This window comes from Gavia stellata, chromosome 4 (genome assembly GCF_030936135.1).
Source record: "Gavia stellata isolate bGavSte3 chromosome 4, bGavSte3.hap2, whole genome shotgun sequence".
NCBI classification, from domain to species: Eukaryota; Metazoa; Chordata; class Aves; order Gaviiformes; family Gaviidae; genus Gavia; species Gavia stellata.
The window spans coordinates 27,666,666-27,691,724 of NC_082597.1; the positions used below are offsets into that span (position 1 = coordinate 27,666,666).

The 25,059-nt window shown below is 41.4% G+C and overlaps 1 protein-coding gene across 1 annotated transcript in view; it reads left to right on the forward strand.

Moving 5' to 3' along the window:
• Positions 1-1,154: 1,154 nt before the first annotated feature.
• The window catches only part of ANKRD26 (ankyrin repeat domain containing 26), a 59,441-nt gene continuing 35,536 nt past the window's right edge, over positions 1,155-25,059 (forward strand). The window contains exons 1-17 of the mRNA XM_059816261.1: positions 1,155-1,357; positions 4,853-4,967; positions 5,213-5,386; positions 5,498-5,604; positions 6,114-6,251; positions 7,037-7,185; positions 10,070-10,120; positions 12,109-12,142; positions 12,222-12,294; positions 13,562-13,622; positions 13,974-14,986; positions 15,938-16,094; positions 17,660-17,721; positions 18,897-18,999; positions 20,634-20,662; positions 20,765-20,831; positions 20,923-20,967. Coding sequence (XP_059672244.1) covers positions 1,155-1,357; positions 4,853-4,967; positions 5,213-5,386; positions 5,498-5,604; positions 6,114-6,251; positions 7,037-7,185; positions 10,070-10,120; positions 12,109-12,142; positions 12,222-12,294; positions 13,562-13,622; positions 13,974-14,986; positions 15,938-16,094; positions 17,660-17,721; positions 18,897-18,999; positions 20,634-20,662; positions 20,765-20,831; positions 20,923-20,967 — 2,581 coding nt within the window. The remainder of the gene's footprint in view (positions 1,358-4,852; positions 4,968-5,212; positions 5,387-5,497; positions 5,605-6,113; positions 6,252-7,036; positions 7,186-10,069; positions 10,121-12,108; positions 12,143-12,221; positions 12,295-13,561; positions 13,623-13,973; positions 14,987-15,937; positions 16,095-17,659; positions 17,722-18,896; positions 19,000-20,633; positions 20,663-20,764; positions 20,832-20,922; positions 20,968-25,059) is intronic.

Consider the following 25,059-nt stretch of genomic DNA (forward strand, 5'->3'; position numbering starts at 1 on the left):
CATATGGTATATTATAGTAAGGTTTCACCACTCTCTACTGCCTAGTGGCATCACTGTAGGAGGACAATATTGAGAATGATTCCCAACTTATGTATACCAAAGGCGTGACAAGTCTTTTGATTTCTGTACCGCATTTTCATATAATCAGTATACATGCATGTTTGTACTCTTTTGCGGCAGTGTCAACTCAGACACAGTTACTGGAAAGTAACTTTTGGATTCGGTCATGGGTAAGGCATGTAACTAGATGATGTCTGAAGTCCCCCTCCATCACGTTTTCTACTACATTAATCCTTGCCGTTTGTTTTTCTGGCATCCATTCACCCAAGCCTGATAGCAGCACTCAAGCAGTACTGCTAAATAAACCGGGACATGAATTTCGCCAGAGAATTATTTTGTCCGTAACTCCTCTATGAGATTTTTTTGTTCCACACTGAACGCGCTTTCTCAGTTTGCGCCATTTGCTTTTAAAGGAAACTAGGCTGAGCCGCCCCCTGCGCTCGCAGCACAGATCCCGCCGGGGGCCAGCGGGGAATTGCGGCTACCAGGTACATCGACACCCGCATGAGCTTCCCCGCAGCGATCCCCGCGTGCTCCGCGGGGAGCTCCATCCCCCCACTTACCCAGCGGGGCTCGCCAGCGCTCTCACTGCCCCTCCGCGCTCGGCAGACCCGCATCCAGGCGCCTTCTTCCCCCAGACCCGTTGTCGCAGTCTGGCGCCTGAGAGGAAGAAAGCAACGTCACTCACCGTTCGACACAGGTCATAAACAACTCACACGGGCAGACCAGGAATTGACGCCAGCCTCCCGTCCGACATTCAAGCGCCCCGCTAACACCCCCAACCCTCCTCAGGCCGCGCATGCGCGGAGCCGCAGCGGGCCTTTACCCTTCCGTCGCCGTCCAACAGCGCCTGCGCGGGGCTCGCGGTCGTGCGCGAGGAGGTGGTTCTAGCGGTGCCGTTGTCGGTGCGGGAGTGCGTCCCTGTCCTCGGGTTCCAGGTTCGACGGCGGTTGGTTCCGCAGCAGCTGTACCGGCCCGAGGCTGCTGCTGGGGGCTCCGCTCCTCTCTCCCTGCCCGGGGCCTGACGCAGTCCGCCGGGTGCTTCCCGCCGTCGCTCCCCCAAGGCGGGACCGTGCCCGCTTCCCCGCCGCGGGATGAAGAGGATCTTCGGGTTCGGGAGGAAGAGGAAGGGGCAGCCGCCGTCCGGCAGCGCCTCCCTGCCCTGCGCCGCTGGTGCCTACGAGCTCCGGCAGAAGGACCTGGGCAAGCTGCATCGCGCGGCCGCCAGCGGCGACCTGGCCCAGGTGCGGCAGGGTCTGAAGAAGTACGGCATCGACGGGCGGGACAAGGCGGAGCGGTAAGGGGCGGGTGCTGAGGCGCGGTGGGGGGTCCCGGCAGCGCCCGGAGCCCCGGGCCGCAGCTGCAGCCCGTGGCAGCTCAGCGGCGCTGCGAGGAGCGGGAGGGCTGGCTCCGCAGCCGAGCTCAGCCCTCGGCTGGGGGTGGGAATCAGGCTTGTGCTGCCAGAAAGCCTTGAATTCGGCCTAGCATCCAACTGTCGCCTTGTCTTTTTTGCCCCGGCCTCCTCAGGGCCCTCATTCCCATTTCCTCACCTGGGGGCGCAGGAGTGGAGGGCAGCTGGCAGCAGCCTGACAAAGGTGGGCTGCAGAAGGAGCCTTACAGGCATTCTCCAGCCATGCTTTGAAGTCAAAGTGCAATCGCATGTGGCTCTGTGCATCTTTGAGGGCTCAGCGTGCAGGTTTAGTAGTAGAGCCGAGAAAAGCTGCACTGCCTTAACGAGGAGTAACTTAAGTAGAGGTAAGCATTGCAATTAGGAAGGAGATATAGCGCAGAATAAACGTGTTGTACGTTGACGCTGCATGCACCGTTGCCTTATGTGCCTTTCGTGACTGTGATGTAGCAGCCAAAGCAACAGTCTGATTTTGGGTGGCAGTTACTTAGTTGTTTGCTCTGAGGCTTTGGTACAGCTAATCAGTACCTTGGATTGAAAGATCTGGGCAGCAATTTGCAGCACTTCTAGTAGTGTGGGTTGTGTGCCTGAGTGTTGCCAGTCAGTATTTATTTTATGCAGCTGGAGGTGGGGGATGCAGTTTAAGGTAGATTGCGTGCTTTTTGTGCATACTCTGACTGCCTGAGTCAAGGTGCCCATGACATTTATAGAAATAGCTGCTGAATGTTCCTCTGTTTTTCTTCTTACTATCTTCTCTTTCACCATGGCTGATTCAGTCAGTCATGAGGTCTTAGCAGACCCTGGTATGAAATTTAGCTAGTTTTTGCATTTTAAATTCATCTTGTCTAGAAAGATTTGTTTCTTCTGGAAAGTTTTCCATCTGTGTGTCGTGCTGTTATCACTGTTATAACTGGGCAAATAAAGCAACACCCTGTAAAAAAACCCAAGAGACAAGGCAGTGTACGTAGGATAGAGCACTGCTGTGGTTTTGGCACGACAATGCCCAGTGCTGTAAAGCTGCTGAAAAGCTTACCTGAGAGGAATTCAGTGGACAGTGTCTGCCTGCTTGCTGCAGTCCCTGTACACTACACCAGCCATGAGGGTTGCAGGCCCACCTATGCCCTTTTAGTGCCTGAGGGTGTGATGTGTGTCCTGAGTGACCACCAGATGCGATTGTGTTTCAGAGGTTTATTTTGTCCTCCAGGGATTGGAAGAGTTGATGTCATTGGAAATAGATGTAGAGAATAGGAAATGTGGGTAGTAATGGCTAAAATGTGTGTACTGTTCATATGAATATCTCAGTTCTGCTCCTCAGGATTTCCAAAAGCAAAATCCCACACCAAGGATGTGGCAACTGTCACACCTACAGTCTCATTCCATAAAGTGGGTCCTGTAGCACCCAGGACCTCCTAAAAAATGTGCATGGAACAGCATCAGTTAGGAGCAGGCAGCTTTTCAGAGGTGGTCTGGCAAAGCCTTCAGCCTTGCTAAGAGAGGGGCAAAACTCAGCACAGAGTTGGAAGCACTATAGGCACAATGCCGACTAGTCCTGAATCCTGGGTCAAAGCTAATCGCTAAGAGAGATTTACTCTGTCAGCTGCCTGTCAGAGTGAACTGTAGAGCTTTTCATGGCTTACGTTGTTGCTGCTGGGTCATTGACTCAAGTGCTGTTGGAAGTGCATGCTGCCAACCTGCTGTTTCCCTGTGGTCTCCCAGTGGGATTGTTTTGCAGCTGCTCAGGCATCAGCAGTTCTTTTCTACCCCATGGGTGGATCAGCATAGGATTGCAGCAGTAGGAGAGGTAGAGTCTGGGCAGGATCTCCAGGGCTGGGTGGCAGAACAGCTTTGGTGTTACTGGAGGCCTCTTGTAGGGTACAGGCAACTGTGAACACTGATGTTTTCTGCCAGCCTGTTACCTGAAGTGGATCTTCTGTGGAGCTCAGCAGGCCTTGCTCCAAGCAGAGCCATGTCCTTTCCTGTTGGCAGACTGAGAGGCTTGATTGAGGAGGGCAGCAATGAGTCCACAGGTTTTCTGAAGGTTTTTCTGTTTGCAAAGCGGATAGTGACTTCTTCAGGTTTGTCCTGTTTCCTAGTGTTTGGTAGTAGCAGCTTTTAGATGATTGTGGACTCATAACCAGCTCTGGTTAGCTTTCAGATAATCTCAGTCAGTCATTTCTTCAGAGGTGAAAGGTTGCTGCATACTTACATGGGAATTTGTCAAAAAGTGGTGGTTGTCACTCTTGAGGGACTCTTCTGTTGATGCTTCAGTCTGTTCCCTGTCTGTAGCAAGGCATTACAAGTTCTTTGAAGTTTTGTGTGTTTTTCTTGTCCTCATCCTTGTTGCTATGGAGGAAGGTCAACTGCCCTGTAACAAGAAGTATCTGCGTTACAAACTGATGTGTTTCTGCATCACATGCTACTGCATTTGTGTACCTTTCCCTTTCTATTACCACCTAGCCAGTGAGCCGTTGTGCTCCTGTCTCTCAGCGAGGTACCAAAACAATTGCAACATTGGTTGAGCTTTCCTAAATACAGAGAAGGACCTACCCACAATGATGTGGTTCAAAACTAGTGCTGGCATTGCCCCCAGTTCTTGAGAAACTGCAGGATTTTTATTGCCTTACCTTCAAGGGAGGAAGGTCCTGGGTGTTTTCTAGCTTGTCTCCTGCTCTGTTGGGACAGTTGTCCTGCAGAGGAGCAGATGCTTTGCTTTCTCTACAGAGCAAATCTGCTGCTGCTTTGTGCCTGTCATTTAGGGGGAAACACATGCAAGGACTTCCTGGGTGATAGTGTCTTTGGATACAAGTAGGCTGGTTAATTGACATCAGACATAAGATGTTCTGTGGTTTGAAGGAGCCCTTTTCTTTCTGGTAAGGCTTTAACTTGAAGAAAAAAGTTTCATTTTCTAGTTCATTAGCTGGTCATCCATTGTGGAAACACAGTATTCCTTCCTTGGAGAGGGCTTCCTCTGTAGTAGGCTAGAGGAAAACCAGAAATTCTCAAAGTGCAGGGAAATGTTAATATTCTTGATGTAAAACCTATCTCCTACATCTCTGATACACTTCTGGCACATGAATGATCATAGAAGAACTCAGAGGTTTACTTGCCATAGTCCTCAGATTCCCAAACTTTGGGAATCTGTTTGTGCAGATTCAGTTCTACAGTGAAGGGAATGTCACCTTACTAAGCGGATGCTGTGGAGAGGTTTTGCTAGCCAGCCTCAGGCATTTGGTGTGCAACTGCTGTTACTGGTAATGGAATGAGAAGTCTTTTCTTAAGCTTGCTTTTTGCAAAGTGAAACTTGTGGCCATGTCCATTTATCTCAGCCTGAAATGATTTCTTTAGTTGTCTGTCTGTGCTAATTTAATATATTTAATTTTTTAGGACACCTCTGCATCTCGCTTGTGCAAATGGTCATGTGGATGTCGTTACATACCTAGTAGAAAACAAGTGTCAGCTAAATCTTTTTGACAGTGATAACAGATCGCCACTGATGAAGGTATGTGGAATATGTCACGTTTTTGCAAGTGGGCCTTATTGATTATGCGCTGGATGATATGTATCTTGCAGGATACTTTACACAGACCTGTGTAGAAACATGCATATTGTAAATAGCATGGAATAGGCATATGTTAGCTAATCTTTGAAGGTGCTCTTATTTTGCAGCATTGGGAAGCTGGGGGAGTTGTAGCAGAGTGAAATGTAAATGCTGGAAGTTTTTCCTTTTTTGTGTGCTGTTCCCAGGCAGTACAGTGCCAGCAAGAAAAATGTGTGGCTATTCTGCTAGAGCACGGTGCTGACCCGAATCTGGCAGATGCTGACGGCAACACTGCCCTTCACCTGGCTGTCATATCTCCTAATATATCTGTAGGAGGGCTGTTACTTGAGCGTAATGCCAATATTGATGCCCAGAATAAGGTAAATTTTTATATTTGTTAAGGAATTTCTTTCAAAAAGTTGCATTAATATTTCTCTTGAAGGGTTTTTTGACTTTGATTTTTAACTTGATTTATTTATCTGTCGTTTCAGGAGGGATATACCCCGCTTATTCTTGCTGTCTCCGAACATCATGAAGAGATGGTAGAGTTTCTCCTTAAAAAAGGAGCTGATGTGCATGCTCGAGATCAGTGTGAAAGGTGAGGGGTTTGTCAAAACTCTGCTTGGGTGTCTCTAGGTTGGATTGATGAGAGGCATGGGAATGAGGTCTGGAAAAAAAACCACACAGAAGGAGCTATTTCTGTGTGACTTGTGAAAGCAGGTCTGCAGTTGGCTGCTGTCGTATCTCAGTGATGTTTTTCGCATTGAGGATTGCACGAAGGCATTGTCTGTGGTGGCCCTTCTGGCAGGAAACATGTCGTTAGCTCAGCAACATTGCCTCAATTCAGAAAAGTCCCTCCTACAAGAGCAGCATAGTTTGTATGTAAGTGTTGTCTATGTGGAAGCTTTCTCTGAAGATTGAACATTTAATTGTTTTGATTCCCTGTCCCATTTTATTGTTGTTCTTAATACTTAATGAAAACTGCTTTTTCCTTCATTCATTTTAAAATAATGGGGAAAATACTTTTTTGGAGAACAAATAGGAATAAAAATAATTACAGTGTCTGTGTAAAATCATCTGTTTCATGTTATACTCTGGATGTTTCAGAACCCCACTTATGACTGCTGCTTCTGGTGGGGAGCTTAATTTGATACAAGTTCTTCTTCGGTATGGTGCTGATGTTTCCCATAAAGACACTAATGGATGGACAGCTGAGGATTATGCTGTTATTCATGGATATTCTAGGTAAATTGTTAAGTTTATCGTTAGAATAAACTGTCAGTTATCAGTGTGGCTTTTGAACATTTTTGGTAACAGCACCAAGGTTTAATGGTGTGTTGAGGCTTGTCTTGAAGCTGTGCTCAATGACCTCTTCTGATATGTATCATTCCTGTGTCTAGTTTTAATTTGGCAGTTGAGGAAAATTTCCACACAGAATTCTCTGTTAGATTTCAAGTTTTGTTGCTAAGCTCACATCTGCCCAGTATAAACTCTCTAAAAAGTGTCTGTAGCCTACAGTTATCCAGAGGTGGAACTTGGCAAACTGAAATGCATGTAAACCCTTTCCCCAGACCAGCACTGTTGTCTTTACTGACTTCCACTACAATGACCAGGAACTACCAACTTTTTCTTTCAGAGGAGATCTAACCAATATCCATTTGGTTAAAATCTTAAGCAGTTTTACTCCTCTTATGCATAGCTTTGTACCTGTGGGTGTTCCTTCTCTAAGGTGGTTATGTGTGCTTAAAAGCTAGGCTGAAAAAAATGTACCAAGCACGAGTTAATAACTTTGTAGATATGAATATGCATCTATAGAAGGAACAAGACTGCAGTGAATATTGAAGTACGTAATAGTCATGCAATAAGGATTGTGTGTATCACCCTTAGCGAATACATACAAGTGTATCGATTCAGAGGGCTATGAATATGCGTAGGATGGATAATAAGTGGCTGTTAACTATTCTATTAAATGGTATATGCAAGTACGTGGTTATTTTTACCAAATATATTTCCTCTCTTTCTCTGTATAGTCTTAGTAAACAACTGGCAGAATACGTAGACTGGGAAAATACAGCAGAAGCTTCTGCAGGTGGTGCACAAGGCATCACGGTACTTAGCACTCCTCACCGGACAGGAGCTGCTGGCTTTACGTTGGGTGCACCTGCTGTGGACAGAGGAGGTAGGATCCTTAATCATGGAGGAGCTCATGAGGAAAATCACTACAGCCTTTTCTTTAGGTGGTTTCTATTGTTAAAGCTTATTGTGTTCACCATTGACTTTAGCGGAGGCATCAGATGGAGTAGCACAAGAAGTTTTTTGAATGTGCTTCTTTGTTGCTAGTTGGAGGTGCTTCTTGTCAGGCTGTGAAGGCAGATGTGATTTGTGTGCTACGTGTCTACTTACAGGGTTGTTGCCTTCTGCCCGTCAGATTGCCCACCTGTATAGGTTTTCCTATAGAGAGAGAGAAGGGGGACAGGGAAAGAACTAGACCAGAGTGTGTTTGTTTTTCACGTGTGTACTTTACCTGTAAGATGGCCATTCAGATTGTGAAAGTCCAATGCAAAAGCAGTAGGTTTGTCCTGAGTAGCTGTTCATCTTTCTGTAGTTGGGAAGCAACAGATGAGTTAGCAGGAAGATACATGTCTTATTGATTTCAACTGAGTTTGTGTGTCTTTGTTTTAATATTAATAGTTTCACCTGCACTAAGTTCCTTTTAGCGAGTCATCTTATTTCTCAGCACCAGTTACAAGTGTTTCCGTGTAGGTGCCGTAGAGACATATTTGGGAAAAATTGTCTTGGAAAAGTAACTTTGCTAACAACAATAATGCAGTGTCTGTGTATACTGTATCTTCTTGGAAAGAGTTTGATTTACAATAAAAATATTGCTTTTCTTCCGCTTTCAGTAATTTTATGAAATAAACTTTAAAAAAATCCGTATTACCTTGTGATCCAGGAAAACAATTAAATTGCCTTGTGATTGAAAAATTAACTCCTTCAGTGAGTTTGTAAAATCCAGACTATGCTTATGAGCTCACATAACCCTAGAGGAATCTTAGAAAATTAATATTTTAATATATATTAAATTGTTTTTCTTGTACTTTACATCTCAGGCCCTACAGTGGGAGGTTTTATTCTTTCCAGTTTAAGGGTGTTATATCAGAACTATGTGGCAAATGGGCAGCAAGCCGCGTTCAAACAGGCAGTTCATTACGCCTTTTTTAAATATGTCAAGAAATATGAGCAAAACATGGGATATTTTTCCTCATTGACTTTTCCCAGATATGGGAATTTAATTTAGAGCCAAACTTTGTTCCTTTGACTTGGGAATAGTTGCTTTGATCTAGCTGGAAATTTGTAAAGTTTCTTGATAGATTGAAGGAAGAGTTTTTAATTTATTTTTTTTTTAAAGGGCTTAGTACAGGTAGTTTAATCAACAAAATGTTGCTTTCGCCTAAACAGCACTCACTGTTACTGCCTCCTGTGCAGGTAGATAATTGCTGTGGTACCACATTGTAATGGCTGACAGGCCTGGGTTATTTTAAAATAACTTGAAGAATAACACTGTTGTGTGATTCCAAAACTGACATACCCTCAGGAAAATGTGGGTTCTTGAACCAAATAATTTGTCCCATTCCTTGAAAATTTTAATACTAATTTCTTTGGCAAAAAATAATAATTTTGCAATTTTTCTAAAGGCAAGGATTCAGATTTCTAGTATGTCTGCAGTGGCAGCTTTTTTTTCTTTAGCTACTGTACTGCCTATTAGTGTATTGTTCCTTCAGTGTTTCCCTGAGTCCCTGCAGAAACTGTTGGTTTTTCATCATAGAGCTTTTGGAAAAGAAATGAGTGCTTCAGTGATCTTGAGGTCGGGAAAAGCTGTCCTGTATCACCTTTTAAGAAAACTGAGAAATGGAGAAGGGATGAGAAGCCATCTTGAGGTCCTTTCTTAACTCTTTAAGTATATGTTTTTGATAGGAGTCCTTTTGCCACGCCCATTCCATGTATTTGTGATCAAATCAGTATAAGCAATACTCCCTTCTGTTCTGAGACAAACGAAAGAAATTTGGTGTCAGGGAGCTGCAATAACAGAACCACACCATTCGTTGACTTAAAATACAAAATTTTACTAAGTAGGATGGGTAGAGCAGGTGGGTAGTGATTTACATTCTAAAACTTCTGTTCCACAACACATAGACATGGATACGCACACAAACACACGTGCATGACACTCACACCAGTCAGTGCACCCGTTTTGGTCCAGCTGTGGACTGCTCTATAGAGCTGGGAGAACAGGGTATTCATTCTGGCTGCTTGTCATGTCTGCATGGCTGGTGGTGTAGCTTCTGTATGTGAACAGTTTAGCATGGTGAAATCAGTATAAGCAGGACTCTCTTACCTTCAGACTGAGGTAGGAGTGGCCTATGTTTGATTCAAGCACCAACTGACACAACTTTTAAGGTGAGCTGGTTTAAGGCAACAAGTTTCTGGGTTGCTTTTTTAGTGAGGGATAACAAACATGCTAAAACTGTAACTTAAGATGAGGGAGTGTAAATAACGTAACGGCTAGAAGTTGCGTGGCGGGGGAGCCAAGATTTCCTTCAAAATTTCTGGATAGCTTATCTCCAAACTTCAGTTGTTGGCACCTAAGGAGGGATTTTAAGTGTGCTGTATGTATAAAGCACTCTGCAAATATGAAGGAATTCCATTTGCCGTCTGTGCTAGATAAGGACTAGTCAAGTTGGCAGTATAAAGTTGGCAGTAGAGTAAATTTCTGATAATCTGTTGCAGTATTTCAAAATATTGGAATATGGGTATTTTACATGGAGCAAGTAAATTGTTGCACTGTTTGACACTGTCCCTTGAGAGTAGAGTTCTGTAGATTGTGATTGGTTTTGTTTCTAGCACTTAAAACTGTAGAGTAGGTTGATAGTCACAGTACATTCTCCCATTACTATAGCTTTGTTGATGTGCTGCTTATGTTTTCCAAATTTCTGGAAATTCAAATTTGTTCTGATGTCATTGTTTCATCTGTCCTTTCCATGCCTTTTCCTAAATGGATATAGGAATGCAACAATCTCCTAACCAGACATCAAGAACAGGAAAATCAAGGAAAGGTATTCTGTACAGTAGCATTTCAAATATGGAACATGTTGTATGATACACAAATACTAACACATCTATAATGTTTTTTATCCTGGAGGACCCTATTTTGATGAGTTTGGTTTTATAAATTAGATATGAGAGCAGGCTTTGGGCGCTTCTTATTTGTTTCCATGTTTTGCATGAGTCCTTTATTATTGAATTGAGTGTTTGCTTTGTGTCACTAGTGATAGTAAATAATTTTTTTAAATATGTTGTTCTGTTGCTCCAAAATGGAAATGGACTTCAATTAAAGTGTAAACAAGCAATCCCCAGAGACTGCTTTTCTAGATTCTGTTTCTATGGTAGGGTATCAAGGTCTGTCTGAAAGCCAGCTCATAAACTTCCTCTATTGCTTTCTAAAGGACAATGTGACCTGGTTTTGATCATTGCTTAAAGTTGCTATACATTGAAAGTAAAAGTTCAGATAACTTACTCAGCTGGTTTGATTAATTATAACTGTACTAATTGAAAATATAACTGAAGTCACCTGTCAAGAATTTATAAGTGACTGCTCCACCTTATTCACCCAGTTCTAAGAGACAGGTTTTCATTCAGCTTGGGGGGTTAGCAGGTAGATTAGACTGCAGGTACTGAGTGATTTAACAGAAAACTGTGGTATGTAAAACTAATTAATATTTTTAAATATTATGTGTTTGTAATAGGAAACATTAAAAATCAGAGTTGTCTGAGCATGAGCCAGCAGGGTGTCCTGGCAACTGAGAAGGTCAACAGTGTCCTGGGCTGTATTAAGAGCAGCATAGCCAAGAAATTGAGCAAAGTGATTGTCTACCCTTACTTGGCACTCGCTGGATTGTGTCCGGCTCTTTGGGTATAATTTTGAACCCCTACTGCAAAAGAGGTTGGTCTTTCAACAGTGAGCAAGTTCAGTGGAGGGCCGTCAAACCTGTCGGGGGCAGGAGTACTTGCCCTTTGAGGAGAGGCTGAGGAAACTGGGCTTGTTCAGCCTAGAGAAGAGGTGACTTTGAAGGGGACCTAGCAGCAGCTTCCAGTACATATGAGGAGAAAAAGCCAGGTGCTTCCCAGTGGTGCATGACAGGACCCAGAGATACCAGAGGCATAAATGCAAACAAGAGAGTCTCTAACTTGATGTGAGAAGCTTCACCATGATAAAGACAGTAAAACAGAGAGGTTGTACAGTCTCCATCCTTGGAAGTGTTCAAGACTGGACTGGATAAAGCCCTCAGGAACATTATCTGACCTCATAGCTGAGCCTACTTTGAGGAGGCGGTTGGCTAAGAGACTTCCTGAGATCCCTTCTGACCTGATTTATCCTATGATCCTGCATGCAAGTTGCCTTCATAATGCTGATGAAAGCTTGGAGTGTAGTATAGGATGCCCTGGTTATGCCTCTTTTGCCTGTTGAATGCCCTTTTTGGTGCAGTGTAGAGAACTGCTGGTGATTTTTTTCTTCCGGAGGATAAGCTTTAGATCTTGATTACGCTTTTTGATTTTTCTTTACCCTTTCAGAATAATCTGTAACTGGGTAGAGCAGTAGATAGTGTAGTATATAGCATAACGTTACCTAAAATAGTAAAGTCTCTGCATGTGATATGTACTCATGTGTGTAATATGAATATTTTGGAGGTTCATTTACTTGCTGTCTTGCTAAAAAACCACCATATAGTTAATTGTTTACTAACATAGCATATTCATGCAATGCCTTTTTTTTTAGTTTAGAGATGTTTCTTAAACTTCTAGGTATAAGAGTCGAAAGGAGATACAACTCTGGTCTTTTTTGTTTTCTTTTTTTAATTCAGTTTGGCTTGAAAAAGCAGTTGTTTTGGAAATGCATTCATTCATGCTGTCTTGTGTTGAATTGACTACCCAAAGTTTCATTCTGTTATTACTTGTGGAGTTGTCCATGTTAAATGTTTATATGTACTGGTTAATTTTTAGCATGCCAAATCTAATTTCAACATGTCAATTAATGTTTGAACAGCAATAGAAGACTTTTCCCAAGGAGACTCAATAAGGTGAGACTTTAAAAATACCTAACACTTACCTGAGGAATGATTTGAGAGAGACAGTACTCATTTTGCTTTGCTTTTTAAGAAGCTCTGAGAAAGAGGGGAGTGATGACAGTTGGCATACTTCTGAGGAAGAAGAACTGGATTTTACCCCCAAGGTATGGTGCCTTTACAGGAAAAATGTCCTGTAAAAATAAGTGATTTGAAGGCAAGCTTTCTCTGGGATTGAAAGAAATTGCAGTTCCAGCCAATATTGTTTTTCCCCTTAGAAGCAGTCTCTGACCTGCCAGCCTGCCTTCTGCTGTGAGTTTTTCCTAAAAGACCGGTAGCTGTGGCAGAGCATGCAGTAGATTTGTGGTTTGGGGCAAAAGAGCAATAGCTGAGGAGAAAAACAACCACATTGTTTTATTTGTTCTTGTTCATTTGAGTCAGATTTGCAGACTGTAGAAGTTTGTAAGTTACTATTATAACCTATTCCGTTCTTCTCCAAACATGTTTATTGTTTCCTGTAATTTTGGTGATGGATTCCTAACTGATAAAGAAAAAGGGCATTTGTTTATCTAGATCTACTGAAATCCTTCATCACCTACTTCTCCTTTCCTCCTCGTCACGTTCCTCGAGCACTCAAGGGATGAGTTACTCAAATGGGCTGTCTTTTTTCTTCTATGAGATGGCATTCCATGCTTGCATGTAATCTCACAGTGCATGTTTCCCCTCTTTTTTGAGTGCTCGGGTAGTATTCTTTTTGTCAGCTACAAGCTCTCGTGCCTTCTGTTTTTACTAATGTTCTGAAGGGTTATCAACTTCTGTAGTGATGTCTGGAGCATCTATTCTGTTGCACTGGTATCCTGCAGTGATGAGGAACCGGAGTGTGGTAGTTAAACCCGCTCTGTAATGCTGGAGATGCAAGCACGTTTAATTTTAACATAATTTTGTTTCCTTGCACTGATTTAAATAGAAATGATGCATTTTTCTGGTGTGAATTTGAAATTTAGGTATATTTTGGTAAGTGTACTTGCAGGAACTAATTTATGCATTAAGTCTAGGGATGTTAACAGTTACTTGCATTGTGCACATTTGCAAGTAAGCATCCTGAAACTGCAATCTTAAATATAGCTGGATTTTACTTAAGTATTACAAATGTTAAAACAGCTTTTTAGAACTGTTATGCGTGTAAACATAGTTTTGGAAACAATTTGCAGAAGGGTGCCTGCGCATAGTTTTGGGGTGAAATACTCACTGAATTGCATATGCGAGGAGTGTTTGTGTAGTTAGAACTATAGGATGGAGCCAGCACCTGAGCAGTATCAAAAGGACAACCTGATTATATTTCATGTTCAAGATTTGATGTGAACAAAGGATTTATTATTGTTACTGTTTTAAAAAAAAAAAAAAGGTTTTGCTTAAATAAATCTTTATTTACAGAAGCTGCAGAAGCCAAACTTGACACTGTTAATGAACGCTTCCCAGCAGTTCAGGAAAAACAGTAAGCTGTTTGGAAAAGATTGCATGATACACTGATAAATAAAAGTAGACTTGCTAAGTAGTTTTTTAATTTTTTTTTTGCTATAGTAAATGAGAAAAGTAGCATTTTGAAAACACAGCACTTAGTCATTTCAGAAAAAATAAGTCCTATCGTTAAAATGAAGATATTAATCCCCTCCTAAGCCTTTGTACCTGGTCAAGTCCTTCCTCCATCCTGCCCATCCCTCACCTGTCTCCTTTTCCAGACATTCCCAGATGACTCCTCTCCTGTGCATTAATCTAGTAACATGCCTATTGCTATTTGCGTAACTCCTTTTGTTCACATGCATTTTTCCTTTTCATGTGCTTTAAGATGATGGTGATGGTTCTAGAATTGAAAGTCCTAAGTCACCAAAGAAGAGCCTCAAACAAAGAACCCTGTCGGATGCAAACCTGAACAAAGGAGAATGTGGAGAACTGTTGAATCAAGATGTCTCAGATACAAGCAACCTGGAGGAAGAAGAATTGGAGGAGGAGGAGGAAGAAGATAATGAAAATGACAATGGAGATGATGATGAAGATTATGAGGAGGAAGAGGAAGAAGAGGAGGACGAAGATCTTACTCGAGATGAAAAGGAGGAGGAAGATCTGGAAGATGAAGAAACTCAGTCTAATGACATACTGGAGGAGGAGCAGGGGGAGAAAACAGAACCTAAAGGGGAAATTAATCAGAAATTGGAGTATTTTAGTAATGCTAAGTGTGAAGGGGAAACTCGGTGTGGAACTGGAGATGACTGTGAGGACAATCATAAAATAAGTAAAGAACTTGATGAAAAGATAGAGGAATCTGTTGATACTCCTGTGTCTTTTATAGCTGGGTGTTACGAAAGGTTGCAAGAAAATGTAACTGCCATGTCTCCAAAGATAATGAATAATGAAATATCTTCCAAGTCAGTACCAAAACAAGCTGTCTTTCAAAATATAAATAATTTGCAAGGTACGCAAGAAAGCTGGAACAGGAAAAGCATGATTCAGGAGACGTTTCACAGAAATGCTGACTCCTGTTTTGCGGACTCTGAAATGACAGACTGGAAAAAAGAGATACCTCAACCTCTCTCAGACAGTTGTGTTAAGGAGAAAAAGTCAAGCTTTGGTGATGGCTTTGAAAGTGGTAATAATTCTTGGTCAGTAGCAAAAAACCCAAAGCTGGAAAGTCAAAGACTGAACTCTGTCGTTCTTGAACATGTGGATGATGAAGATACTGAAGAAGAGCAATATGAAGAAGTAGATGATAAAGTCTGTGAAGCACTGAAACAAGAAAGTGAAAACTTGCGCTTAAATAGGTGTGAAGAAAATTTAAGAGCAGCATTTCACTCAAGCACCAAAGTAAGTATATACGGATGATTTGATCACAAGGGTATTTTCTAAGGGTAATATAGGTAAGAAACAAATGATAAAGTGGATTTCTGTTAATACTTGCTCTTAACATATATCCGTCTTTTGATCATCCTTTTTTGATTTTAGAAAATGTCTTACTCTTAGCCAAAGCAGTTTCCTAGGTATAAGAAGCATTTTCATTTTTTTTTTTTCTATTGGTTACAGTGGTTTTGCAGGAAAAAGAATAGGCAGTAGACTTTTTCTGGAATCAATTACATTTTTCTCAGTTGTATATACAGATTTTATCTGTGAAGATTTACTGCAATTCAGTAAAATTCATGGTGTGATAGCTGAAAGTGAGGAAACAACAGTAAGTTTGAGTAAGATTTGGAAGCTAGTGATTTTCCTTGGAGCAAAGTAGGGGAAAAGAAGGAATGTGTTCTGGAATGATGTAACTTAAATGAAGCTAGAGTTAGACTGACATGAGGAAGTGCTTCTCCGGGGCTTTGCAGAACCAGGGGTGAGACTTCACAGAATCAGTAAGGTTGGAAAAGACCCATAAGATCAAGTCCAACCATCAACCCAACACCACCATGCCCACTAAACCACGTCCCACAATGCCTCATCCACACGTTCCTTGAACACCTCCAGTGATGGTGACTCCACCACTTCCCTGGGCAGCCTGTTCCAGTGTCTCACCACTCTCTCAGTAAAGAAAATTTTCCTAATATCCAGCCTGAACCTTCCCTGGCACAACTTGAGACCATTTCCACTTATGACATTAGGCATTGCTGTCTACTCGTATAGATTCCCATGGAAAAACTGAAGGCCTTATTGAGCTCTGTTTTACAAAGTTTCCCTTTTTTCTTACACAAGAAAAGTATTTTTCAAATTGTTGATGAATGGTGAAGTAGGTGCTTGTTTCTATTCATTCCAACTGTTTCAGTCGATCTCTTTTAGGAAGAATCACCTGAGTGGGAAGAAGAGGAGGAGCAGCAGGAGAAGGAAGACATTGGTGAAGAGCTACAAACTGTGGTTGTTGAGGGTGTGAAAAATTCTATTTGTAATGATAGCCATCAAGTCCACACTGCATCAAAAGACAATGCTGGTGAGAGAAATGAGTTCGTAAATGCTGATCCCAATTCTTTCTCTAGAAGTATTAATACACATAAATGAACTAAAACTGTGATTTGACTTCTGAAATAGCAAATATTTTACTTGCCTGTGAATCCTAGTGGTCATTGGCAGAGAAGGAAAGCAGCTTTTGTTCCTTTTCATTCATTCTGGAAGAACTGAAATTGTAGCGTTGGATTCCAAACGATGCTATATGAAGCAAGGGCCGTTCTTGCTTTTGTTGCTGTGTTCTCCCTGAAGCGATCTGAACAAAATGCATGGATGAAAAAGAGGACTAGAGTGTCTTGGGTGTGACAGTAATATTCCCCTTTCTGGCCTGTACTGTCAGATTGAAAAGCTGGGGAAAATTTTGAGTCAAGCTGAGAGAAAGCTGTTCTGTTTCAGTACCTCACCTTGTCCAGTTTTAAAATGTAGAAGGTCCCTCCAGTACCACACTTGTGTGTGCTTGAAAGCATTACCAGCTTGGTCAGAGTTGAGCTCTTTGGTACTCGCCTCAAGTCTCAGCGCAGGAGGAGAGGGCACCGTTTCCATTGTCTGTCTCTAGAGAGTAGCTTGGTGTGGTAGATGTTACCAGAGCATGTGTAGCTGCTGATCAAATGCTACACAGGGGGCCTGGCAGAACCACTGTATTCAAGTGTTGCGCCTATACATGCTCTTCTGTCTCTATGCATTTTACCGTAAGCTTGAGTTTGGCATAGTGTAAGTAGTCAGAGCCCAGGCTGGAACCAGCAGTTTCCCTCTTTGGGGGTGGGTGCCCTCACTGCTCTTCAGCTCCTTGCCCCTTCTTTGTGTGCATGTCTCCCCACGAGTGAATCCTAAATCAGTTTTACCTAATGGAGTAGCTTAAAACAGAGAAATGAAGATGGTCTAATCTGGCCAGGAACCCACTGAGACTGAGCCTTATGTTCATCTGGTAGAGAAGAGGTTTGGATATTAACCCCCTGAGATAAAAATGGCTTTTGTGTGTTTGCGGTTAGTGTTTGAGCAGTGAACCTCTATTTTTAAATGGCAATGCTTAGGTGTCTAGCTTCTGGGAACGTTTGGGGTAACAACTGTCTGTCAGGGAAGATCTTTCCTGGTAGCACTACAAAAGGAGCATTGTTTCTTGGTGATTTTAGTGATGTTAGTGTGAGGATGTTTTGGATAGTGTTTCTATGGTACCTCCTGTACAGTGGAAAGTGGTAGTAAATACCGAATTCTGGAGCTGTAGGCTGGAGAGCAGGTGACCTAAATTCTGTATACCACAGGACTGCAGCGTGCTGGAGTCTCTTCCTGAATGTTACCCAAACATGTGTTGGGTGTTGCTTGTAGCTATGTCTGCTGTTGTGCGTAGCCATCTCCTGCTGGAAGGGAGGCAAGAGGAGGTGGCAATGTAAAGGAAATACCATGATGTGGCTGGGTGTGAAGAAACCCTTGAATAACGCTCGATTCTTAGTTTGTCCTTAGCAATAGAATCACCGCGCATTTTTTGGATGCAGGACTTGACTGATGGGGAAGAGCAGAGAGAAATAAAAACACTCAGTGTCTCACTTCTTACCTCATTTGTAGGTGCCCTATCAGCAGTGGGAGCAGAGGAAGAGGAAGATTCTGAATCTCCCTGGGATTCTGAGGTACTTTCTGTGAAGGACATGGGGGTTCCCACCACGGGGGAAGGGGAGGACAATGGTAGGAGTAACATCCAGAAGCACTTGAGAGGTTACTTTTGACTTGGGCCCTACCATTGATGAGGCTTATTTCATCTTTTCCTGCTTCTGCCATATGTTTGTAACTGGGGGCCATTGAAATACTTCTGCTCTAGGCCAGCTGTTCAGTTGGGATTGGGATGAAATTACGTCAAGCTAACGACTTGGGTCTCATAGAAACTGGCCTTTGAGTTTGGTTTCTAGTATAGTACTGAAGCAGTGAAGTTTCTTGTTGCTTAAAATGCTCTGAGCTTTTAACAGGGGCTGGCAGGATTGTTGCTTTTTCACCGTACCGCTCTATTCTGCTGACCTGGTCAGTGGTTGCCTTTAAGGTCTACAACCTAGATGGTTAGCTGCTTCTGAATAGATCCTGTTTACCTTTTGTAGGTATAATTCAGCCCTTTTTGAAAGTCACGTTCAAAAGAGATACCACACATGCTGGCTGTGTTTGCCTTTTTAGTTCTTTCTGTGTGGTAATGGGCTAAAAGAAAACAAGCAGGGTCTGTAGCTAATGCCCTCTGGCTTTTCTTGTGAGGAAGAACGAACTCTTCCCCACCCCCTTCTTGAAAATACAAGACTAAAATATTATTATTTTTTAGGTAGCCTTGGTTTCTGTAAGCTTTGCCTTGCTAGTCTTTGTTCAACACAAATCGCCCTTGCGATTGGGAATAGCGATGCATTCACTCACCACTGCAGCATATGTGCCTAGGGAGCATAAGCACAAACTTAAATGTCAGGTACACGTTCAGTACAAATGTTGGATCACCACAGACCCGCAGTTATTGGTTCACAACCCACATCTTGAGTTACTGTGTTAATTCTCTTTTGTGGCTGTCCAGTTTGTCAAGGTTTATCAACATAACAGAATAGTTTAGATGAGTTGTGGGATTTTTGCTTAAGATCTGAAAACACGCACAACTGCTGTGATTTTCCAGTATACTATGTCTTAATGTGTCCTTTCCAAGGGTCTTAACAAATGTTTTTATATCTCTAATATACTTGATACCATGCTATGCAAGTTTGCTTAGCAGGAGCTTTTTGCATAGAAATTACTTGAAAATGCATTTGTACCAATTCTCATGCATGTGTTTTAGATTATACAGACGGATTCTGAAAGTCCGAGAAAAGTATCATCCCGTGTGTTGCTCCCAGCTGCTGACAGACATGGAGCATGCTCACAGATTGTTTCAGGGGAACGTGACAATGGTAACTTCATGGTGGACTAAATGTTTGTCTGTAAGCATTTATAGGCTAAAGTGAACTTTTATAAGTGTCTGTCTTAGGAATGTTGCTATGATGTGGGTGTGCGCTATAGCAATGAAGTGCTTAGTATTTGTTAATTAACACCAGTTACCACAGCACTTGCTGGCCAGTTTGTAAAGGAAGTTGTCTTGTTTGCATTATGTGTGTTCTTAGGACAGGTTGGTTTTTTTTTTTTTTTGATTCAGGTTCTTGTTGCGTAGTGATGAAAGTGTATGTGGTTTAAGACTGACGTGTCTGAACATTTAAACATTCTTAGATGATGCAGCAGAAGAAAGCTATGATCTGGCTAAGCATTTTTTCTTCGTAGCTTAATTTTTGATAACTTTCTGGTGTGCTTTGCCTAGGAGCTAAAATATGAGTAAAAGTTCAGGTTTTGTTGCTAAGGGTTTCTGCCTGTAGTTTGTGACACTGTCTCTTGAGCATAGGATGGCAGGGAAGTTTTGCTTTTGGGGTAGAGCTCTTTTCTGAAGGATTTCTCCTTTAACAAATGGTTGTCAGTCCCGTTTGTAGTATAGGTACAATAGAACAGCTGAAGAAGCTAATCCATTTTTAGTTTAGTAAGCTGGAAGCAAGACTTTACAAGCTCCTGGGAGCTTGTAAATCTACTTGTTGAGTAGTTGTCATGGAAGTCTGCTTTGTATGATGATATTAACATAAGTTTAAAATCAGTGTGAAAAGGGGGTAAAAGGTGATCATGGTAATCTTTCTAAGGTATTTCCATACTGCTAGACCAGCAAGTTTACTGAAATCAAATACTGTTTGTTTTCTAATGATTTTTTTTAAATATAAAAATTTTGCTGTGGAGCTATTTTTAGTAACGTTTCATACACTTCTTTCATGAGAGGACTCAAGCTGTAAGATGAGTAAAGCAGAGGATTTAAGAAATATAGGTGGGCCAGTAGATTGTGTGGGTTTGAAAATGATTTGATGTTGGACAAAAATTTACAAAAAAAAAGTATTTGGAACTATGCTATAAATGGAGATTACAACCAAACAACATTTGTGTCTTTTGTTTCCTTGCAAGCTAAAACAGAACAATCTGTTGAGAACTAGCTTGATATTACCTCACTGAAAGACACGTGTATGAGGTTTTTGCATCTGCACCCATGGTTTCTCTGTCCCATCAATGGAAAGGAAAATACTCTTCAACATTAAACACTCACAGGATAATCACAGTCATAGTGCTGTTGGACTGTTTTATGATCATTCATTATAGCAGACCAGCTTTGGCTTTTGAAATAATCCTTTTAGAAAGCAGGATTCAGCTCCTCAAAAGGACTAAATATTTTATCTTGTTCTGTTAATGAGCATGACCTTACTGCTTCATGTGAATTGTCCTAGTTCTGTGTTTATTATTTTTTAAATCCAAGGTGTACAGTGGAACGTATACATTGTCCTTTTCTTGTATACTAATACATATGCTGTATGATGAGGTAAATTAAATGTTAGGTATCGTACTCTCGATGAAATAATGCTTGCAACTGACACTTAGTTGTAGAAACTACTGATGCTGAATGGAGTAGAAGATACCTTCAATTAAATAAACTAACAGTTCCCAAAATATTTTTCACCTCTAGGCTTTTCGAAGAAACCAGACAATTCCCAGGTAAGTATTTGTTCATGTCAGACTGACTACTTGTTCTGCTCATTAAATAGTATGTAATTACTTTTAATTTGTTTTTTTATGATTGGATTGTGTCTTTCATAGCTGAAGACTCCTGAATCTGTTTTGGAAATGAATGAAACCTCTCCTAAAAGAAGGCAGCAGAAATCAGGTAATGTTCACTTCATGTGGTTCTGGGTTTAGCTTCATAATCTTTCTGGATAGCAGTATTTAATAAAGCATATGACTTATTTGTTTTGCAGATCTATTGGAGGAATTTGGCTTAGGAGATGCAGAGGATATTGAAGGTATTCATAACACTCTTTTTGTAGTGTTCTTTTATGGACAGACATATTGTACTTGCAAATTTTTTCCTAATGTTAAATTAATGGTCTAGCAAGTTGTTCTGGGAGCAGAAGGTCTACTGGAATATGCCTCTATGCATGTGTGTGCTCCCTCCTCTAGTCTGCCATTCAACACTGTAAATACCCTCCCATGATGTAGGCTTCCTCCACCGTACCTGCTGTTACCTCCCTTTTCCAGGTAGTCCTCAAGTTTGCTTTCCTTCCAGTTTCTCAAAAAACCCCTTCCTGATATTCCTGGTTCTCTGAGCATGTGCTGCAGCTGATTCCAGGCTAGGGATCTGGAAGCTAAGCTGTCCAGGAGCTGCAGGCAAGACAAAAGGGTAATTCTTAGGCTCATACTGTAGCTGCACTCAGCAGGAATTATTACTTGCCGGGCTTTTCTCTACCTGTCTGGCAGTAGTTTTGAAACATATAGCAAATGCATTCCTCTGAGGCATCCCCCTCCTATTTCATGGAAACTGACCAGCAGGTTCAAAAGTAGGGGAAAAAAGTGGGGAAGAGAGACAAGGTGGGAGGAAATGACAGTGTCAGCATGTTGGCAGGAATTCTCTTTTCTTTGGAAGCAAGGCTAAAAGTGAAGCAGCTAGCTGGTCCACTATATATTGGAGAGAGGATATATGACCTTAATGGCTTTTTAGTTTCTTTGTTCTAACATTTATTGATTTGCATATATGTTAATGAGATGAGAAACAATTACCCATACAGGTTTTAGAGTTTCTACAGTCAGTTATTGAAAATATAAACCAGAGAGAGGTGAACAGATATGTAGGCAAGTGAAGTAGGTAATTGGAAATAATTTTTTAAATTATTGTAACTTCTAAGTATGGAAAACAAATAGTTCCAAGTTCTTTGGCATCCTTGTTTTAGGGGAAAAAAGAAAAAAGTACCGTTGTTCTTTTGACAACAATAGAGGTTAAACTTCTTTCGAGGTAAAATGCCTCTCTCCTCCTCCTCTCGCCCTTCTCCTCTCTCTCATGTACTTGCAATGGGTAAGCAACAACAGGTCCTCTTTTGCCCTTTATTTTGCAGTGATAGTGTTTTTGTAGGATGCATAGAGGATTGTTAAAAAAGTTGTTCAGTTAAAACATGAGTTTGGGGTTTTTCTGTATTACACAGTAATGTGAAATGTAGCCCCATAGTGGACCAGTATGTTATAAAATTACAAATACAGAAAGGAAAGACTGCCTTTTCATAGCTCATTTCATGTCACCTATTTTTCCTGTGTGTCTTTATTCATTTATGTCATTTTGGTTTTTTAACCATGTGTTATCTTTAAGATCAGGTGTTAAGAGGTACATGTGAAAATTTCTTTCAAACTTTCATGTTTTGATTTGGGTTTAAGCAATTTAGATTGCTTCAGCAAAGCATCGTGATTCCTGCGGCACACATATTTCTAACTCTAAAAGGGTTGAATGCCACCCTTCACAAGTTTATTTCATAAATCTGCAAAACAGGTACAGTATCTTGCACAATTAAATGCTGAATGAGAGATGAAATTTCCCAGTCTATTTACTTTGTTACTGACTCATAGTAATAACTTCTTAAAATCTATTTTTGGGTCAAAATTAAGTAGTAGTGTTCTCATGTTTTCTGTACGGAAGAGTAGCTGCTTTGCACTGTAATCTGCAAAAAGTCATTATGGAAGACAATTTATGAGGAGGGAAATCTCGGAAGAGAGAGGAGAGGTAAAGGCTAATTGGAAAGAACACTAAAAGTCATCCTTTCAGTGCTAGCTAGAGAACAGGCAGAGTAAAAGGTGGGGGATTTGCATCTTTCATATGCACAGGGATTTCTGTCTATTTGTATGTGAGTCACGAAGCCAGATTCATCTAACCCTGCTGCAGGTATCCATTAATAAAAATACATGCTAGTGATAAATGACTGGCAAAAATACTGGAATTTTAGATATACATTTTCTTAAATGACAGGCTCTTCAGAAGCTTCGGACTAGGATTCTACCAGTGTTTTAACTAAAAATTTCTCCCTGTGCTGAAAGTGAAAAAGTCTTGACAATGAGGAGTCGTCCCCCTTTCACAATGTTGACAGGAGCCAATAATAGAGAAAATAGACTCATTAATTACTGCTCCAAGAAGAGAAGAGACTTTACTTGCAACAGCTAATGGGAGAAGTTCTTATCTTTTTTCTTAGTTTATGATTTTGAATTATTTTTCCAGTGGCTTAGAACTACTGATACCATGAGAAATGGAATTTTGCAGATGGAAGAACATTGTTGCCTTTCATCTTTCCTGCCTTTTTCCTTGTTCTGTACCCATCATACAGAAATTTCAAGATTGATTAAACCCTATGGAAAAGAAATCTATGGGCTCCAAAGACCCTAGAATCTTACCTAAAGACTGAGACTTTAGGCTCAAATAGCTGCTGCTGAAAACTTTGGTGTTGACCATGGTGGGCAAGACTGAATAAGAGTTCAGGTTGCTTTTGATTTATAGCAGTATGGCATGTAATTTTGAAGTCTCTGAACTCTGAAACAGAATCCAAAACATTAAGACACCTACATACTCTGAACAGAGAATGTGAACTGCATGTTTAGAAGGCCAGTACAAAACTATGGGTACTGACAGGTCTACTTTTATCCGGCTTTCAGGCAGATACAGTCAACCAGAAAAGCTTGTTCAGTCTGTGTTGTGCAGTATTCTTCAGGAAGGGTGTCACAGCTCTCCTGCAGCCACAAAATACTTAGTCTGTCTTTTAAGCAAAATTGTGGTGTCTGTGTTACATGGTGGGAGTGATCACACGTATCAAATTTTATGGTAGGAAGCTGCATGCATGTTGCAGTTTGTGACCTGAATGAACATTGATGAAGTGATAGAAGAAATCTGGTTAAGGGTACATTTATGGAAATGGTGTAGAAGCAGTCCAATCTGTCTGAGAGCTTGACCACCCCCTGCTGTGCTTGGGCTGGAAAGGCTTCTAGGAGTAGTAGAAACTCCGAGCGCACTGGTGTGTCTAGACTCTTCTCTTTCTAGGAGATATTGTTACCACCCAAAAGGCTTATGTGTAAATTACAAACATATTGGGTGCCTGTCTGTGCCCAGTTTTGCTCTCGAGTTATTTTCCTTTTGTTTTCTGAAAGGATGTTGCAAATCAGTGTGACATCTGTGTAGATACTTCTCTTGGATTTCATCAGGCTCCAATGCTTCTGGCCACCCCTTGCAGTTGGTACTCCTGGAACTGTATGCTCAGTGAGGGAGGGACTTGTTGGTTCAAATTACCCAGCCTCATCACAGTTCTAGTAAGAAGGACAAGGACCCATCTACAGAAACTATGCAAAACTATTGGAGAAAATGAAGATGTTGATCTCCAAGTTATGGAGGTTATTTGTATGGGAGCTAAGCTTTTACTTATTCCAAGCATCTTGGTATTGATAATTTATGACACTGTCTACAGTACCTTCTATGGTGCTATCTGCAGGTGTTCCTTGACCACCAGCACATCTGTCCTCATTTCTAATGCTGGTTGCAGCCTTCATCTGCACCAGCAAACAGCTTGCTATTGGGATATCTACAAGCATCAGTAAAGGCTAAATCTACTCTATGATCTTGAAAAACAAGAGAAAGGGAAAAATGCCCATTTTCCTTATAGAACATTATCCTTAGATAATCATTAATTATTGTTGTTATTATTATCTTTAATACTCGTCAGATTGTCTGAAATGTGTCAAGGTCATCAATAGATCATCATAAAAACCCTGTGAAATAAGCACTGTCAACCCACTAATGACTAATGTGTGTTGGGAAATGCCTTGTGCTAAAATACCAAAAAAAAAAAAAAATTATAAAAAAATCTAGGACATTGCACCCACCAGTGATTGAAGTGGGAGGAGAAGGTTGTTATTTCACACTGTGTAACCTGAGGTTAGAATCGACCTCTGGAGACCTGTACGACTGACTGAGGAGCTTAGGTTCCCAATTCAGACATACAGGTTGTAACTCTAAGCTTGTATCTAATGTAATCCCCTTCAAGAAATGAAAGTTTGCAAAAGGAGTCACCAAAAGCAGAAAATGCCAGAAGTGA